Raw genomic sequence first — 18,487 nt, 5'->3', positions numbered from 1 at the left:
ATTATTATCCTTGGTTTGTAGCCAAGGGAACTGAAAATAGAAGAAAGGTTAAGTAACTTGTCCAAGGTCACCCAGCTGGTAAATGACAGAGTTAGTATCCATGCCCAAATAGGCTTTGTTATTTAACAAATAAAATTTTGTTGCTGTTGTTCCTTTAACCACTCTGCCATGAGGCCTCTCTATAAAGACAAATTCCTCATAGGAAAAAAAAAGTTTTAGCTGCTCTGTCTGGTGAGCTGCCACACATTTATTTCACCAGGGCCAAAACCCAGTCTCCGTGACTCTGTCTTAGCGATTTTATAAACACTGAAAGTCGACTATTCGCTCACAGAAGGTCTGCAGCAACCGTAACTTCTTAAAGTATGTTAAAATGTCTATAATACTTTTTTTAAAAAACTTTGTGAGGGATGTGCACTAAAGATTTTGGTGAAGGTAAAAACAGAAAGTCATACGATGAGGAAAAAACGAGAGAGGCAGGGTTCAAGTGTTACCTGGAGACACCCCAGCGCCTGCAAAGATGCTCTGGACATGCCTCTTTATACCAGTAGGGGGCACCCTCAGCAGAAACAGATGTATACCTACCCCTGAAACACAGCTGCTACAGGATAAAACCGTTTTAAAAAATTTTATTTACTTGGTTGCGCTTTGTCTTCATTGATGCGCAGGGGCTTTCTCTGGTTGTGGTGAGGGGAGCTACTCTTCGTTGCGGTGCAGGGGCTTCTCAGTGTGGTGGCTTCTCTTGTTGCGGAGCACAGGCTCTAGGAGCATGGGCTTCAGTAGTTTTCGCTGGGCGCCAACTGGAGAACACAGGCTCAGTAGTTGTGGTGCAGGGGCTTGGGTGCTCTGGGACGTGGTGGAATCTTCCTGGACTAGGGGTCGAACTGGTATCCGCTGAACTGGCAAATGGATCCCTATCCACTCTACCACCAGGGAAATCCAGGGTAAAACCATTTAAAACAATCATTGCTTAACAGATATAACCTTTCTGTTGCCTTTTTAATATTAATCTTTGGCTTTTTAACTATTATGGTTGTTATGGAAATTATTTCCTCTCATATATATTTATGACCTCTCTGTTTACTTTGTAACAGAAAGACTATCCTAGTTTTCTGCCAAGAAAAAGCAAGATTAAGATAGCTGAAGTTGACTGTGGTTTGGGGACCATAAAGGAAGATCTTTGAAGACAAAGTCTAACTTCTTAAAATGATCTTAAAGGTTATCTTGACCATGAAAGGGCTTGGAAGTTGAAAGTGGGCTTCCTACCACCAACGGAAGAAATGTGAGCCTTCCCATTTTTTTCCTGGATGGACCATATTCATCAAGACTACTTCAGAACTCTGTTTATCTCAAGATTAAAAGAAAATGCAAACCAAAGTTATAGTTTTTTAATGACTTATAAATGACAAATGGCGAATCTGAATCAATTAGTACAACCCTTGTTCTTTTTTCTTCCCCTAAAATGTATATTGACCTGGCTTCATTCATGAAGAATGTTCTGATATTGCATGAATGAAAGACCTAATCTAAAACACTATAAATGCATTTGGGGTTAAGAGCTGAAGACATGACTCATCAGCTGTGGCTCTAAGAAATGGAATCATTGAAAAAGAAATCTGGACTTCACTGATCCATCCACAGCATGAGAATAAAGAGGTGATAAAACACCAATTTATTTTCTTATATAACTCTGAGCCTACCAATATGGATGTTCTCAAAGTAATAGGCTGCCCTATTCTCTGTTTCTCCACAGTTGTAGTTGCATTCTGTCCTTAGTATACTGAGTTCAGTTCAATAGTCATGACGCTATTTTGGATATTTTTGTTTTGGAAACCAAGGGGACCCTTCACTCAATATCAAATATCTTAGCTTTAAAACTATGTATACTTTTTTCACTAGACTTTTCCTTATCCAGTTTCAATTCATCATGGTAACTAATAGAATTATACACAGAATTAGTATTGCAATAAGGGAGAGGGACAGAGGAATCAGTGTAATCAGATAAAGTGTGATATTCTAATGTTCTTTTCTAACTGTGTTGTGTAACTAATTATATAATAAATATGCATATATTCTAGTGAGTATAGAATTTATTGGTGAAAAAATTCTGTGTGATTTTTTGAAGTGCAGAATATATTAAAGCCCTATTATATTTATAAAGCAATGTCTCTAACCATAACTCCTAGTGCCATGAAGTTTCATTTTTACATTTTATGTGATAGTGGGACATTTTTGCAAGGTAGAATCGTCCCAGATCACCCATGGCGAGTGTATTAATGGGCTAAATTACATTTTCCAATTAAAATAGAAGCTTATTCTCTATTTGCCAATTTAAGAATAGTCAAAAGTCTATTTCTTTTTAACAGCAAATGCCTACACTGTGTAAGGATTTATTGAAGACCTTAGAAATGCAAAGAGAATTTGTATTTGGGGTGAGAAAATGCATATATTAGATGGAACCACATTTAACTGCTGTGTTGTAGGTCAAAAATAGTTGAATGTTAACCCTTTAATGTGTTGCAACTTGATACATAGTTGCAAATAATCCAAGATAGCATGGGAGTAGGTGTCCAATGTGTAGTGGGGTCCTATGTGTCATAGGAATTTGGGGGGTAGGAGGTGGTCAAGAAGGCCTGAGGTAGAGGGACTTTGAAGAAAGAGTAGAGTCAAGCAGAGGCAGAGATAGGGGCACACATGTAGAAAGAAAGGATTGACTCTGGTGGGAGAGCAAGTGTAGTGTCCAGGGAAGGATAAGCAAACCTGCTCTGAGCTAGCAAAGTCTCAGGTTAAGGGAGTGATTAGGAGATAAGAGGGACCAGCACCTATGCCTACAAGACTGCAGCATCCCTGTGATGTAAGTAGAGCAATTTACCCCTGTTTGATGATGGCAAAAACAGAAGCATCGAATTTAACGGCTTTTTTCCCCCAAGACATTGCGATCACCATCAATATCAAAATATGAGAAGAAAAATACAAGTGACGAAGTGCATTCCACAGTACATACTGTGAAGAATAAATGAACTGAGACGGTGGGAAGCAAAATTCCTCAGCAGTTATGCAAGAGAAGAAGGAGCTATTAATTAATTAGCCCCTGTGGGGGTTACTGGGCCTTCCTTTATCTGGAAGGAATTGGGGATTTGAATCACTTATGGATCAAAGCTACTTCATTATTGGGTAAAAAGCCTGACTTCCAACTGCTAGAGTGACCTTCCCAGCTGCAGCCTCCGAGAGAAGATGGCCAGTGAGACCCCATCACTGCTCAGGCTGACGTCTTCACCCTCCGGGTGTGATGCTGGGGCGGGACCTTCCCAACAACAGAGCCATCCACCCCAGCAAGAAGACATCCTCTGGGGCGTGAGTTATGCAGGTAGGCAACTGCTGAATTCCTTCAAGTAACTCCTAAGGGGTGTGGTGTGGCGTTGGAAATCAGCATATGCTTTAATCTATGGATTTACTCCTCATACATTTACAGTTGTCAACATCACTTCTCTCCATGTCGAGACGTACATTTATGTTTCTACCGCTATTCAGACTCCTAAAATAATTGGCACTTTGCCCACAGGCAAACACACTTGAGTCTGAAAATTTCACAAAAATAATTATGGGGAAAAAGGTCAGAGCTGAATCAGTGGTGGTTGGGCCCTGAAATCTGAGCCCCTTTGGGACCCATGGAGGGAAGCACGTGTGGGCTCTGTCTGAAGAGCTGATGGACTCGCCAAAGCCACCGGTGAGCGTCCGGCTTGCACACATCCCCACGTGGACAATTGGGAAGCAAATTTTGTGTGAAATATGTACATTAGAAATTACCTTAAGTTCCCCTTCAGGGTGAATTTAAGAAGAGCTAAGGGATCTTAATTTGTGGAAAACCAAATAGGTTATCAAGCCTCAGTGGGGAAATAATGGCCAAAATGATCCTAAAACGCAGAACAAAAGCAAACCACGCCGTGGCGGCAACGACTTCTCCGGATGCTTTCTGGTCATCTCTCCTCCTCCTGTGTGTGGACGGTGGTCCACCAGGCAGGCTAAAGGAGGGGCCCGTGTGGACTCAGGTGGGAGACGGAGTAGAAAGTGCTTCTCTCCTTCAGGAGGAGGCTCTCGATCCTGACATCTGTGATCCCAGGAAAAAATTCAAGAGAAAGTTAGGCACTTTTTTCTGGCTCATATCACCCCAAAATAAGACATGCTGAATTAACTTACAAAAAGTATGGCAAACTAATAATCCCTTATAAGATGGCTTGAAAAGAAAGTGAAAGTCGCTCAGTCGGGTCCAACTCTTTGTGACCCCATGGACTATAGTCCATTGAATTCTCCAGGCCAGAATACTGGAGTGGGTAGCCTTTCCCTTCTCCAGGGGATCTTCCAACCCAGAGATGGAACCCAGGTCTCCCACATTGCAGGTGGATTCTTTACCAGCTGAGCCACGGGGAAAGGCCAAGATTACTGGAGTGGGTAGCCTATCCCTTCTCCAGAGGATTTTCCCGACCCAGGAATCAAACCGGGGTCTCCTGCATTGCAGGCAGATTCTTTACCAACTGAACTAGCAGGGAAGCCCATAAGACGGCTTAAGCCTTATAATTGTACTTCCCCCTGCCACCTTATTCACCTATAATTGTTCTTATAAGTTGCTTTGTAATATCTATTTGTTACTATTTTTAAAAAGCAAGTCATTTGTATAACAATTTCCCAGATAAGAAAAATTAGTTAGAGCTATAGAAAAAAATACATAGTGGGCTTGGGTCTTTGATCTAGCCCTAGCCCATGTGCTTTCCTGTAGGGCAGAGCCTTTGGCTAACCATATGGGCTTTGCTTGTGTAATATCTTGGAAGACATGAGACGTTCAGTTGATTTAAAGGCACTGACCCTAGTGATTTTGCACTGCTCCTGCACCGAATGCGGTTTCTCTCCCGGAAATGTGGGAACACAGAGTTGGCTGTACTTCCTAATGGGTTTTCCATCTGTGCACAAGAGCACATATTTGAGGGGGTCTGCGGTACAGCAGTTGTCTGGGGTGCAGGCGCTCAGAGCAGCCGGCTGAAAAGTGTGAGTTGGCTTTGCTCTGCACGTGTGCGCTTTTGTTTGCACTAGAAATTGGTCCCTGCATAATTTCTGAAGAGCTCCAGTCCTTTGGAGCAGGGTCTGGTGAGCAGAGGAAGAGACGATGGAAGTCTACTGCTCCTGGATCCTAATCAAGAGAAGGTTGGAACAAAGATGGTGAGAGAGACAAGTGACATGGCAGTTATTAAACATATAGGTTGCGAAAGCCAACAACTTGAAGATGTGCTCAGTTCAAAAATCAATTAATTGCAGAGTTGATTCCTGGATTTTTCTTCACACAAGCTGGTGGAGCTTCATGCTTTCCAGGAGCACTAGGCCAACAAGTACATCTCTTTATGGTCAGAGGGAAAGTAGGTCTACTCCCATCACTTGCATAGTACCACGTTAAGGAAGAAAACAGGAAGATTGTACATAAGACTTTATTTTCATGTGTTGACCAAACACACATCACAATCTTTAAACCCAGGATGTTTACTTGTAACTGAATTTATATCCATCATGTAGCTAAGTATTAGTTGAAAGTGAAAGTGAAAGTCACTCAGTCATGTCTGACTCTTTGTGACCCCATGGAGTATACAGTCCATGGAATTCTCCAGGCCAGAATACTGGAATGGGTAGCCTCTCCCTTCTCCAGGGGAATCTTCCCAACCCCGGGATCGAACCCAGGTCTCCTGCATTTCAGGCAGACTCTACCAGCTGAGCCACAAGCAAAGCCCAAGAATACTGGAGTTCGTATCCTTTCTCCAGCAGATCTTCCCGATCCAGGAATCCAACTGGGGTCTCCTGCATTGCACGCGGATTCTTTACCAACTGATCTATCAGGGAAGCCCAAGTATTAGTTAGTCTTTTGCAATTAACCACAGGTTTTTTATGTTATGAAAGCAAAAGTGTTAGTCAATCAGTCTTGTCAGACTCTGTAACCCCATGGACCGTAGCCCATCAGGCTCCTCTGTCCATGGAATTCTCCAGGCAAGAATACTGGGAGGGGGTTGCCATTCCCTTCTCCAGGGGATCTTCCCGACCCCAGGATCAAACCTGGGTTGCCCGCATTGCAGGCAGATTCTTTACCATCTGAGCCACCAGGGAAGCCCTGTTTATGTCATGCATGCAAGCATGCATGCATGCTAAGTCGCTTCAGTCTTGTCTGACTCCCTGCGACCCTGTGGAATGTAGCCCTCCAGACTCCTCTGTTTATGTCATAGATGTTCTTTTTTCCCTTTTATTCTGACCTCATCTTTTCCCTTTTTATGTGTGAAAATTAAAATAGGTAACATGCAGTCTGGTGATTACAATGAAGATAGGCTGAGATCTTAGGCAGTGAATTCACTGAAGAAAAATCCTAAAACCTTCCTGCCCTATTGTCCTTACCTGCGACTTTAAAATAAAATCCTGCTGGATGATGAACAAACAAATACAAACACAAAAAGTAACTTACTCCATTTGTTTTTTTCATGGACCTTGTGAGTTTGGAAGATAGACATGTGAAATACATTTCTCAGGTTTTAAAAAAAATAAAATCGTTTGAAAGTCTTTTCTCATTCTGCTTCCCTTAAAACAAATGCATAGACTAGAAGCAATTTGTATGACTTATCCACCCCTTTTTTCCCTATAAAAATGTCACAAGTTTCCTTTCTTGTTAGTCAAAGGTGTTAAGGTCAAAAGAAGCTTTAGTCCAGTCATATTTGCAGAAAATAATTGTCAGAGTAGAATAGCCTCCGACTTTACCCTAACTTTGGCATCACAGTTTTGTGAAGGGGAAAATGAAACCACAGGATCAGTGTTTTGAAGGAGAGTGAAATTGAGGCCAGTTCTGATAAAGGTCACTTCCTGGAGTATATTTCAAGACAAAGAAGGAGATGTGCCTTGCTTCTGTTTGAATGATTACCATTTCTTTCTGACACTATGATGAGAGTTAATTTCACTCTTCCTTGCCAGTTTCTGAGAAAATTTACAAACCTATTATGAGTTTCTGGTGCTTGTTTTGAAGTATAAAGGAAATGATCAAATATGTGGACATCATCATTTCTTAGGCACTTTGGAGAGTATTTATTGATGTTTTCTGCAATGAACAACAGTGCTCTTTGAGCAAGTTCTCACATAATCCTACACCCCAAATAAGATGATCCATCACATGCCTAATAGCTTATATCTCATTACTTAATGATTTTGAGGTCTGGTGGTCACAGGCATAACTTCTTACCAAAGAACCCCAGTAACTCAGGTGCCCAGAGACATTCTGGGCAAGATAGAGTGATTTAGGCCTACTGACTGTACACAGGCTACTCAGAGACTCTTAGCCTAGGAAAGGAACTCAGAAGTGATGCATGAAATGTTTCTTCTATTTTCTTGAACTCCTTTAGAGTGTTTAAGTCCCACAAAGGATGAGAGACATGATAGTGGAGTAGAAGATGACCCCTCTGACTTAATTCTGAGCTTGCCCTCTGCTTCCAGGTAGTAATGTGAGTTTAGGCGATTTACCTACATGGCCCTTAGTTTTTTCATCTGTAAAATTAGTTGTAAGAAATTACATGTGTGCTGGATCAGCTTGGTTAAGGTGGGAGCTTAACCGAGTGTCCCAGTTCCTATGTGGTTCCAGTTTAAAATTCTCCAGGAGAACTGGGAGAAAGAGCAAGGTAGTTGCTGTTACCTTCTGACAGTCAGATAAGTGACATGGATTCTGGCAGTTTCTGTCCCCTTCGCTCTGTACCAGCTCTTCTTCTTGACCAGCAGAGCCCAGGCCCACCACCAGTTGCTTGGTGGGGGGCTCACAAAGCAGCAGCTGGCTTCACAGAAACTGCAAGCTTCTAGAATTCTTAAAGAGACTAGTTTGTGACCTTTTATCTAAGCCTCTAACACCTCCTTCCAGACCTTCACTTCCTGGACTCCTGCCCCAATTGTGTGAGACAGAATGCCTGTAATAAATTCATTATCCCCTCTCACAGCCTTTCTGCCTCTCTGACGGAACCCACATCTCCCCAGTTGCATTTAAAGGCTTGCAAAGCAATGCATTTGCTTAAATCTCTGCAAAAGGTATTCCCTGGCTAACAGTCGGTTACTTTACTTTTGGAAGAGAAGGATAATTGGGGTTAGGCTCTATATACATTTCCATCACATATATTATTCAATCTAATGTACATGTGAAAACCTGTGTGGTTCTGCCACGTGCAGGTTAAGTGCAAAGAAAAATAACAAATTGGCTTTTCAACAAACAGCCAAGCTCTTTTCTTCTTCCCAGGGGTGTAGCTGTTGTTGTCTTAGTAACTCCGGAAATTCAAGGAGACCTAAGATGTTTACTTCTCAATTAACAAAAGAAAAGAGATCCCTTTTGGAAAGATTTGCTTGCTGCTTCATTTCTAATTGCGTTGGCTGCTGAAGGAAAATATCTTCCTAGGTTTCAATTTTTTCCCTTAATTTTGTAAATATAATGCCTGGCACACATATGCTATTTATTTATTTTTCCAGTGGTTTAAATGTGTAAACTGTTGGAGAACTGAAATGAACGGAACTCTGGCGTAGATAAATATATGCTGCTTATGTCTAATTCTGTGACCTGCTCACTTGATGATTATGCCTTGAGAACTCTCAGCGTTGTTACACCACCAGATTCTTGTTAGCCTGGGTGAGAGACTGGAGACGGGAAGCCGCGCTTTCTGGGAGCATGTCTCCCTCTGATGGTCATTCATTAGTACTACAAAAAAATGGAATGCCTTCTGGGAAACAGAACTCAAAACCAAGAAATACCCTTTCCTTGGTAGACATGGTGTGTTTTTAAAACACCTCTCCATTCCAACACATCTCTTTTCTACAGAGACAACTGGTTACACTGGGATGGTTGCTGGATCACTTGAGTGTCTTCTGATAAGCATTCTATCCCAAAGTGGTCTTTTCTTAAAAAAATTTGAGATATAGTTGATGTACAATATTATGTAAGCTACAGATTTACAACATAGTGATCCACAAAACTTAAAAGTTATACTACATTTATATTGTAAATGTCATTTATAAGACATTGGCTATATATCCTGTATTGTACAATATAAACTTGTAGTTTATTTAACAATGTTTTTGAAAGCTTTTTCTGCATTTTCTAAGACTGAAGAGGGACATATAATCAAGATGGCCAAAACCCTTCTTTTCTTTAAACAGAAGAAAACCTCTTAAGAGAAAATCCTACCCCAAGCAAATATTTTTTGTCATTCTTTTATTCTTACTCCTGTGGTTGTATCTAATAGAGTGGGCTCTCAGCCCTGTCTGCATATTAGTATTCTCTGAGCAGCTTTAAAAACTATGGATATTGGGCCAAACTTCCAAATAATTCTGACTCGGCCTCAGCAAGGGTGTTGGTATTTTTAAGGTCCTGCAGTGATTGCCACGTGCTGCCAGGGCTAAGAACTGCTGTGTGTCACTCACTGTGGTGATTCTAAGGATTTGATGGCAGGGACACAACCCAGTCACCCTCTGACATCACCTCCCAGGCCACACATACTGTTCCCTCTGTCTGAAACACTCCCTTGTTCATCATTAATTCTTCCTCCTTTGCATCTCAGTTAAATATCACTTATTCAAAAGCATTGCTGCTCTTTCTGTGCTGTTTGCCCTCATATAACATCTCCTTTCTTTTCCTTCATTAACACTTACCCTAGTTATAATTACAGGTATTCCTCTTGTTGGAACTCTCACAATCATAACTCAGGACCAAATAGATTTTGCTCATGAGGAAGAAAAGGCAGATTTCCCTGAAGGAAATGGAGTTTAAGCATCAGGGCCTTTGTGTGGGCTGAATAACATTTCCTCCAAAGGTGTCCCTGTCCTAATCCCCAGAATCCGTGACTGAATTAACTTATACGGTAAAAAGAACCTTTCAGATGGGACTAAAATTAAAGATCTTGAAATGGAGGGACTGTTCTGGATTATTCAGATGTACCCAACATGATCCAGAGGTCCTTATAAAGAGGCAGGAGGGTCAAAGTTAGAGAGGATACACAGTTGGCAGCAGAAGTCAGAGAGGAGAACAGATGCTACACTGCTGATTTTGAATATGGAAGAGGCCATGAGTCAAGGACTGTAGTGACCTCTAGAAGCTAGAGAAACAAGGAAATGGGTTCTCAGATCCTCCAGGAGGAATGCTGCACTTCTTACACTTAGCAGTCTCTACACTTTTTCAGATCAAACAAAAGCAGATCATGGAGATGGAAAGATTCATTTGAACAGAAGTAATGACTAAGTTCTTAGATTGTTTGTTAACCAATTAATAAAAAAGAGAAAATTGTAAGAACACACTGGAGAAGGTTGAAATTCTTTGCTGATTTGACACAATTTACTGGCATCAATGGAGATATTAGAAACTCAACACACAAACTGAAGGAGAATATCAATGACAAATTGGTTAATAAATGTCATCAATTCAAAGAATATTTAATATTTATGATAGTCACTGCACAAGAAAATGTGAAATGTCTGAAATCTTATTCTTACGTGAAAGAGATTTGATAGAGGCTTTCTCAAATTTGACAAAAATCCCAAACATTTACATGACATTTCCAGGAACACACTGTTAGTAATAGCCATGGAGTGGATGGACATGAGACCCCCTAGAAGGGAAAGGTGGATTGGCTGGGTGAGTATGCTAAAATTCAGGGGAGAGACGATCACTGTGCAGGGCAAGTCTTCCTGGCTACAGGACTGAAGCTGTTGGTAAACTCAAAAAAAAAAGTTGCAGTAAATGTACTTCTCACCACCTACCATCTTTATAGTTTTGGCTAGGCACATGTTTCATTTTGTCTAGGAATTTTAAACAGTGGGATGTAAGTAGTCAAACCCTTTTTTAAAAAACTTAGGTTCATATTGAAACTTAGAGCAGCCAGTTGCGATTACTAATACATCAACTTGGGTTACAGAGAAGACTGACCTGAAGGCCAGCAACTATTAATTGATGCCTACAGTTCTTGGTAGATCATAGCACCCGGTTCCATCACTTCATGACAAATAGATGGGGGAAAAGTGGAAACAGTGGCAGATTTTATTTTCTTGGGCTCCCAAATCACTGCAGATGGTGCCTGCTGCCATGAAGTTAAAAAGACACTTGCTTCTTGGAAGGAAAGCTATGACAAATCTAGACAGTGTATTAAAAAACAGAGACATCACTTTGCTGACAAAGGTCCATATAGTGAAAGCTATGTTTTTTAAGTTGTCATGAACGGATGTGAGAGTTGGACCATCAAGAAGGCTGAGCACCAAAGAATTAATGCTTTTGAACTGTGGTGTTGGAGAAGACTCTTGGGAGTCCCTTGGACTGCAAGGAGATCCAACCAGTCAATCCTAAAGGAAATCAACCTCGAATATTCATCAGAAGAACTGATGCTGAAGCTGAAGTTCTAATACTTTGGCCACCTGATGCAAAGAACTGACTCATTGGAAAAGACCCTGATGCTGGGAAAGATTGAAGGCAGGAGGAGAAGGGGGCAGCAGAGGATGAGATGGTTAGACAGCATCACCCACTCAAAAGACATGAACTTGAGCAAACTCTGGGAGATAGTGGAGGACAGAGGAGCTTGGCCTGCTGCAGCCCATGGGGTCACAAAGAGTCCGATTCGACTTAGAGACCGAACAACAACAACAACATAGCTCTTGGTAAGACTGTCCTTGCCTGTGAAGCCTTCATTTAGCTGAGGGGTGGGATATTTGTTTAGAAAAGGACTTGAAAAGTGCAAAATGCTCCTGGACTCAGATCTACGGAACCTTTCTCCGTTGGCTTCTCTTCTCCCCCGCAGCAATTTTCGTACTTCGCTTAGGGATTCAGAGCTGCTCGAGCCGCCAGTGCGACTTCCAGCCTCCAGGGGGCGCACCAGCCGCGGCGCAGTGAGGCCGCTCTGACCAGCTAGGGCCGGCTCGTCTCAGTGGCCAGCCCGTCCCCTCCTTTCCGTCCGCTGCTGTCGCCTCTGCTGCGGTCGCTGGGAGGAAGGTGCTGCCGCTGCCGCCATTCCTCGACCGACTGGAAGGTACTTGGGCCTCGGCCCGCGGGCAGCCCCGGGGCGGAAGCCACTGACACCTCCCCTCCCTGGCCCCGAAGCACCGGAGGGCCCGTCTTGGAGCCTGGCCTTGGGACCTGAGAGGGGAGGCCGCCCCCGGGGAGCTAGACCCGTGGTGGCCGGTCTCGGGTCTGTGCTGCCCGAGGGAGCCGGGAGGGTCGGCGCGGGTTCTGGGGGCTGGTTTGAGGGTAACGGCCGCGCGGCGGGCGTGGCCGGGGCGGGCGGCTTGGCTGGGCCTCGCGAGGTCGACGGTCCGAGCCGGAGCCCCCCCGGCCGGCGTCTCGTCACTCCGCCAGAAAAGGTGCGCTGTCTCGGCCTTGGCACGGACAGTATGCGGCCAGTTACTCGGAACCCGCAGTCCAGGCGTGAAGAGAAGCTGCTGAGATGTGAATGAACTGTTCCGATGGCACATGGCCCCGGGTGCCCGGGTTCAAAGACAGGACTGCTCCTTATTAAACGTGCAATGCAGGAGGCAGATCATCTTGCAGTACAAGGCTCTGCCTCGAGAAAAGGACATTTATTCTTTAAAACGGCCCACAGTGTTTAGAATTGGCTACCGAATATAATGAAGGGGAAAAAAATATACATCATTTAATAGTATCACTTCTCATTCTAAAGAATGGTTGGTACCTAGGAGCGTAAAGAGCTCTGATAGTGAGGTGGGAATTATAGTAAGAGAAGTCTTCAATGCTTACTGTATGTCATTGTGCTGGATGCTTTAAATCGTATTGTGTCTGTATTTAATCCTTGTAGCAACAGCAGGGGGTACCATTTCCATATTACAGATAAGGAAACTGAGGCACAGAGTCTTAAGTTAACTTGTCCAAGGTCAAACAGTTAGTAAAGAATTTGAACCTCATCTCCTAACTCCAATGTTCCTGCTTGTTACCTATACAAACCTATTCAGTAAGACTTTTGTTTATCAGTTTTACTTGTATTAAGTTGGTACAGAAGTAATTGCGATTTTGGACCGTGAATTTTAAATCATTGTAACTAGGCTCCAACACATCTTTTTTCATCAAAATAGGAACTAGTACAATCAACATATTTTTGCCAATGGGAAATTAGTTTGTTTATTCCTGTAGCAAAAATACGAACTTAGGGATTCCACGAACTCTTGGAAAGCATTTTCTGCCCCCTGCTGGTTGTGGAAGCATTTTGCCTGCAAAAAGTTGTTAAGATGCTTGAAGAAATGGTGGTCAGTTGACAAGAGGCCAGGTGAATATGGCAGATGAGACAAAACTTCATAGCCCATTTTGTTCTACTTTTGACGTGTCGGTTGTGTGACGTGTGGTGGGGCGTTGTCATGGAGAAGAATCGGGCCCTTTCTGTTGACCAGTGCCAGCTGCAGGTGTTGCAGTTTTCGGTGCATCTCATCGTTTTGTTGAGCATACTTCTCAAATGGTTTGCCGGGATTCAGAAAGCTGTAATGAATCAGACCTGCAGCAGACCACCAGACAGTGACCATGACCTGTTTTTGGTGCAAGTTTGGTTTTGGGAAGTGCTTTGGAGCTTCTTCTCAGTCCAGCCACAGATCTGGTTGTCACTGGTTGTCGTATACAGTCGACTTTTCGTTGCATGTCACAATCCAGTCAAGAAATAGTTCATTGTTGTTGTGTTGTTGCATAAGAGCAGATGACACTTCAGAACAATGGTTTTTTTGATTTGTGGTCAGCTTGTGAGGCACCCACTAACTGAGCTTTTTCACCTTTCCAATTTGCTTCAAATGCCAAACGACTATAAAATGGTCGACGTTGAGTCCTTTGACATCTTCTCATGTGATTGTAAGAAGATCAGCTTTGATAATGACTCTCGTTTGGTCTTTGGCCACTTCTGATGGCCAGCCAGTATGCTTCTCATCTTCAAGGCTCTTGTCTCCTTTGCAAAGCTTCTTGAACCACCACTGCACGTATGTAGTTAGAAGTTCCTGGGCTAAATGCCTTGTTGATGTTGCGTTGTCCCCCAACTTCTTTACAACCCATTTTGAACTTGAATAAAAAAAAAAAAAATTGCTCAAATTTGTGTTTTGTCTAACATCATTTCTGTAGTCTAAAATAAATATAAAATAAACACCAAGTAATAAGTCATTAGCAGGAAACATAAAGCAAGAAATGCACATTAAAATGATGTATAATGTAACCACATTTATTTAAGAATGTATTCCAGTATCAAATGGCCAAGTTCAACAATGTAAAATTGCAGTTACTTTCATACAAACCTGATAGCTTGAACTGATTTCCCTCAGGTTTAATTTTCATGGCTAAATGCAAGTGTCCTGTACCTACTCCTTTTTAGCTTAAAAGGAAGTTTAATTAGAAAAATATTTGCTTATTAAGGAGTATAATGATAATAAAGTTAAGCATGGACTAGAGCCCTTACCACTCCAATACAGTTTGATTTGAAGTAGGGTTGGGTTTATTTGGTTGTTAATAAGCTTCGTTATTTTTCATCATTGTTTGCATTTGGATACCATTTTTAGTGAGTTCACTTTGCCTGTGCAATATTATGACAGTACTGCTAAAGGAGAATGAAAGATTTGTCCATGTGATAAAGAACCCACCTGCCAATGCAGGAGACACAAGAGACGCGAGTTCAATCCCTGGGTCGGGAAGAGCCCCTGGAGTAGTCCATGGCAACCCACTCCAGTATTTTTGCCTGAAGAATCCCATGGACAGAGGAGCCTGGCAGGCTCCATAGGGTCCATAGCATTGCAAAGAGTCAGACATGACTGAAGCGACTTAACACGCAAGTTAATATTTTAGAGGATGTAGGAAAGACATTTGAAAGACTGTAGTAAAGAGGAATTAAGAAATTTGGGGCATGTTATTTAGAGCAAATTGTATTACTTTCTATATGGGAGAGAAAGACATTTCCAGTTCCTGTAAAGTGGTATTTCCCATTGTGGAAAGAAGTTGGATACTATAGTGTGCTAAATCATTTAGCCTCATCAGGATTTAAGAGTTTGCATATTCAGCACTCCCATAGCAAATGTACATGGAGTGCCTCCCAGAGCCAAGCATGGTTCTAATCCCTGGAGATGCAGGAGGAGCAAAACAAAACAGAATTCTTGTCTTCCTGGAGCTAACATTCCACTGGGGAAAGGTGGGGATGGGGATGATAAATAAAATACTTCTTAAAAGTTAAAATCTATCCAGTCAGGTGGTAATAATTGCTTAGAAGAAAAATGAAGTGGTGAAGGGGGATAGGGAGATCCAGGGAAGGAGCAGAAGCAGTTTTGAAACAAGGAACAGCTTCATAGAGAAGGCTCTTGAGTAAAACCTGAAGGGGTTACAGCCTTGCAGCTGTGTAGGGGTCAAGTGCACCAGGCAAGGGCACAGGCCCAGAAACCGCCAGACTTGTTGGGGGACCAGCACGGAGGCCAATGGGTTTGAGCAGAGTAAAGAGAGAGTGAGGTAGGTCTAGAGCTCATCTGTCCTGGTGAAGGCCATGGCCTTTCCCCTGAGTGAGGAGGGAGGTGGTTGAGAAGGAGTGGGGGGATCTGGCTTAACAGGTGTAAGGGGTCACTCTGGCGCCTGTGTTCAGAATGCACAGTAGGAGCCAGGATGGAAGCAGGGAGCCCCGTTAGGCTGGGTCAGTATCCAAGTGAGAGATGACGGAGTTTAGACCAAGTGTAGAAAGAAGCCGTTGTTTCCTAGGTGTGACTGACGGGATTTGCTGATGGATTGGATGTGGAGTATGAGAGTAAAAGAGGGAAGGATGATGCAAGGCCTTTGGCCTAAGCTAGTGGAGGGATGGAGTTGCCTTTACTGACATGGGGAAGACTTGAGGATGAGAGAGATGGGGAGGTTGGTGGAGCAGAAATCAAGAGTTCAGCTTGAGATGTGTCAGGTTTGAGATGCCTGTTGAGGTGATGTCATATGAGACTGGAATTGAGTGGAAAGTTCCCAACTCAAAATAGAAATTTAGGAATCATTAGCAAATAGGTAGTATTTCAGACCTTGAGATTTTATGAGATCTGGTCTGAAGAAGTAAGGATTGAGCTCTAGGACTTTCTTTCCATGTTCAGAGGTTGGAACCACAAAGGAGACTGAGAAGGAGAAGGCTTTGATTTGACACATCGTAAGATGAGGACTATGAAATGCATGTTGTACTTAGCAATGTGGCGGTCACTGGTGTTGATGCAAGAGCACTCTAAGAAGAGTGGGAGAGAAAATCTGATTGGTGTGGTTTGAAGAGAGAATCAAGGGAAAGGGATTGGAGTCGGCAAGTATGGATAGCTTTTTAGAGGAGATTAGCTGTAAACTCTTATTTGAAAGCACTGCAGTCATCCTCACAGTAAATAATTTTATTTCTAGCTCCACCTATTTAGCAGTCAGACTTGGATCACTTTATCAATGATTGGTGGAAATAAAATAACTATACTACTATACTGAAGACGACAATGTATTATTAACCTCCAAAACCCGTACACACAAAAGCTTGTCCTTTTTACATAATTCATTTCAGGGCTCATAAAAGCCCTTTGGTGAAAGATGTTCCTTTGTCACTTATTTTTTGTTCTTACCTCAGATTAAAATAAACTTAGAGGTGCTACAAACTATGTATTTAAAACAAAATACACGCTTAGGAAAGTTGAAAACCAGGATTTATTTTGAAATATGCTGTCTTTTTATCTCAACATGTGTTTAGGTTCTTGTTTCTGCCCTCAGTAAATTAATGCCCAAATACAAAATAATCTACAAGGTATACAGTATATACCAGATTTATAACATCTTAACTGTGGATACAAACTCTTTCCATGGTCTTATTTTGTGCCTTTTCCATAGCAAGTTCAGCTCACAGTTGCATCGTGAAGGTTTAAGGTGAGTAAATAAATTGTTTTGAAGTTTAGGATTATATCTACTGATTTTTTTAATCCATCAATTTTATCTGGAAGATGATATGTCCTTCAGTCTACAGATGGAAATCTTTTTTTAATTTGAGGGAAGTACTTTCTTAAGTTTGTCTTTTGTTGTTTTCTCATTTTTTCCCCCTCTGGCAATTTTTCATGGATTGGCTTTGTTCTCTAGTTGTCCTAATCATTTCACATGTCCTTGTTAACTTTTCTTTTGCAGAGTTTCTTAAGTTAGGCCTTTCCATCACTGATTTGATTTTTTTGTAATATTTGTTATGTTCTTTACTGCTTACAGGGGCATCCCTGGTGGCTCAAACGGTAAAGAATCTGCCTGCAATGTGGGAGACCGGGGTTCGTTCCCTGGGTTGGCAAGTTTCCTCTGGAGAGGGGAATGGCAACCCACTCCTGTATTCTTGCCTGGAGAATCCCACGGACAGAGGAGTCTGGCAGACTGCAGTCCATGGGGTCGCAAAGAGTCATACACAACTGAGTAACTAACACTTTCTCTGCTTACAATTTGAATTTTAAATTTTCTTTTATATTTTTATCTAATTCATAGTCTTTTTTTTTTTATCCCAGTTTCCATATGGTACTTTTTTTTTCCATAACTGAGTTCTTAATTTTTTTTTTTGTATATTCCTAAGCCAGATTTTTTCTTTTTTTTTTCATTTCTTGTAAATAATTTTCAGTGGTATACTTTTCTCTGTGTAGAGCTAATGAACCTCTTCTCTTATGCTGCAGGGTTTTTAATTAACTCTATTCATCCTTTAAAAATGGAAGAACTTTTGAGATTGTCACTATAGAAATGTCATACCAAACTTGTTCCATACCATTCTACTAAAGACTTTTTTCTAGATTTCTTACAAGGAAAATTAATGAGAATTAGATTTTGTAAAGGATTGTATTGTGGTGTTTGAAAAAGATTTACCTATTTAAAATTATTTTTGGTATTATTAGAACTTAAATTTATGGTTTATATCTTTGTAATAAAATCCCATTTTCCAAACCAGCATACAGGCATAAGAATGATCAACTTACATCTTATGCAAAAGTATATGTAATATATAAATAACATTAGTGACAAAGGAATAGCTAATTTCCAAATTAAATAGATGCTTGTTCCTTTTTCCTTTTTTCCAGCTTCATTGAAATATTATTGACAAATAAAAATTGTATGTAGTGTTTATGCAGTCTGATTTTTTTAAAGGCGTACAGTGTGATGATTTAATATTTTCATAAATTTGAAATGATTGCCCCAGTCAAGTTACAGTTAATACAGCCATCACCTCACATAGTTACCTTTGTGTGTGCATGTGTGTAATGAGAACACAAGATCTGCTCAGCAAATTTCAAGTACACAATACATACTATTACCTATAATCATTCTGCTGAACATTAGCCCCATGTCATGACTGAAAGTTTGTACCCTTTGACCAACACCTTCCCATTTCCCTCTCCCTCAGCCCCTGGCAACTACTCTTCTGCTCTCTGGTTCTGTGAGTTTGACTTTTTTAGATTCCACATCACATAGTGATGATTCCATTCCACATAG

At 41.6% G+C, this 18,487-nt stretch overlaps 3 protein-coding genes across 6 annotated transcripts in view; 2 read left to right on the top strand and 1 right to left on the bottom strand.

Moving 5' to 3' along the window:
• SNX31 (sorting nexin 31) overlaps positions 1–1,374 on the top strand; it is an 80,639-nt gene extending 79,265 nt beyond the window's left edge. For all 3 annotated transcript variants that reach the window (XM_081503441.1, XM_081503442.1, XM_081503444.1), the window contains one exon: positions 1,092–1,374. In XM_081503441.1, the coding sequence (XP_081359567.1) occupies positions 1,092–1,181 (90 nt within the window). In that variant the 3' untranslated portion in view covers positions 1,182–1,374. The remainder of the gene's footprint in view (positions 1–1,091) is intronic.
• On the bottom strand, positions 1,372–18,207 carry LOC145511035 (uncharacterized). The gene is made up of 4 exons (XM_081503447.1): positions 17,864–18,207; positions 11,791–17,606; positions 4,858–5,179; positions 1,372–4,105 (listed from the first exon to the last, which is right to left on the bottom strand). Exon 2 carries the CDS (start codon positions 12,490–12,492, stop codon positions 11,848–11,850), a length of 645 nt encoding a protein of 214 aa, XP_081359573.1. The 5' UTR covers positions 12,493–17,606; positions 17,864–18,207; the 3' UTR covers positions 1,372–4,105; positions 4,858–5,179; positions 11,791–11,847.
• Positions 11,974–18,487, top strand: part of ANKRD46 (ankyrin repeat domain 46) — a 35,821-nt gene continuing 29,307 nt past the window's right edge. For both annotated transcript variants that reach the window (XM_081503446.1, XM_081503445.1), the window contains exon 1: positions 11,974–12,050. The gene's annotated coding sequence lies outside the window, so the exon portion shown is untranslated. The remainder of the gene's footprint in view (positions 12,051–18,487) is intronic.

Source organism: Giraffa tippelskirchi, chromosome 6 (genome assembly GCF_054371585.1).
Source record: "Giraffa tippelskirchi isolate mGirTip1 chromosome 6, T2T-mGirTip1v1.2.pri, whole genome shotgun sequence".
In the NCBI taxonomy this organism is placed as follows: Eukaryota; Metazoa; Chordata; class Mammalia; order Artiodactyla; family Giraffidae; genus Giraffa; species Giraffa tippelskirchi.
The sequence above is the reverse complement of the archived record's forward strand: the minus strand, read 5'-3'. Positions and strand labels throughout refer to the sequence as shown.

Excerpts from the sequence above, each read along its gene's own strand:
- LOC145511035 (XM_081503447.1), bottom strand. The coding sequence starts at position 12,492 with ATGTGCCATCGGAACAGTTCATTCACATCTCAGCAGCTTCTCTTCACG.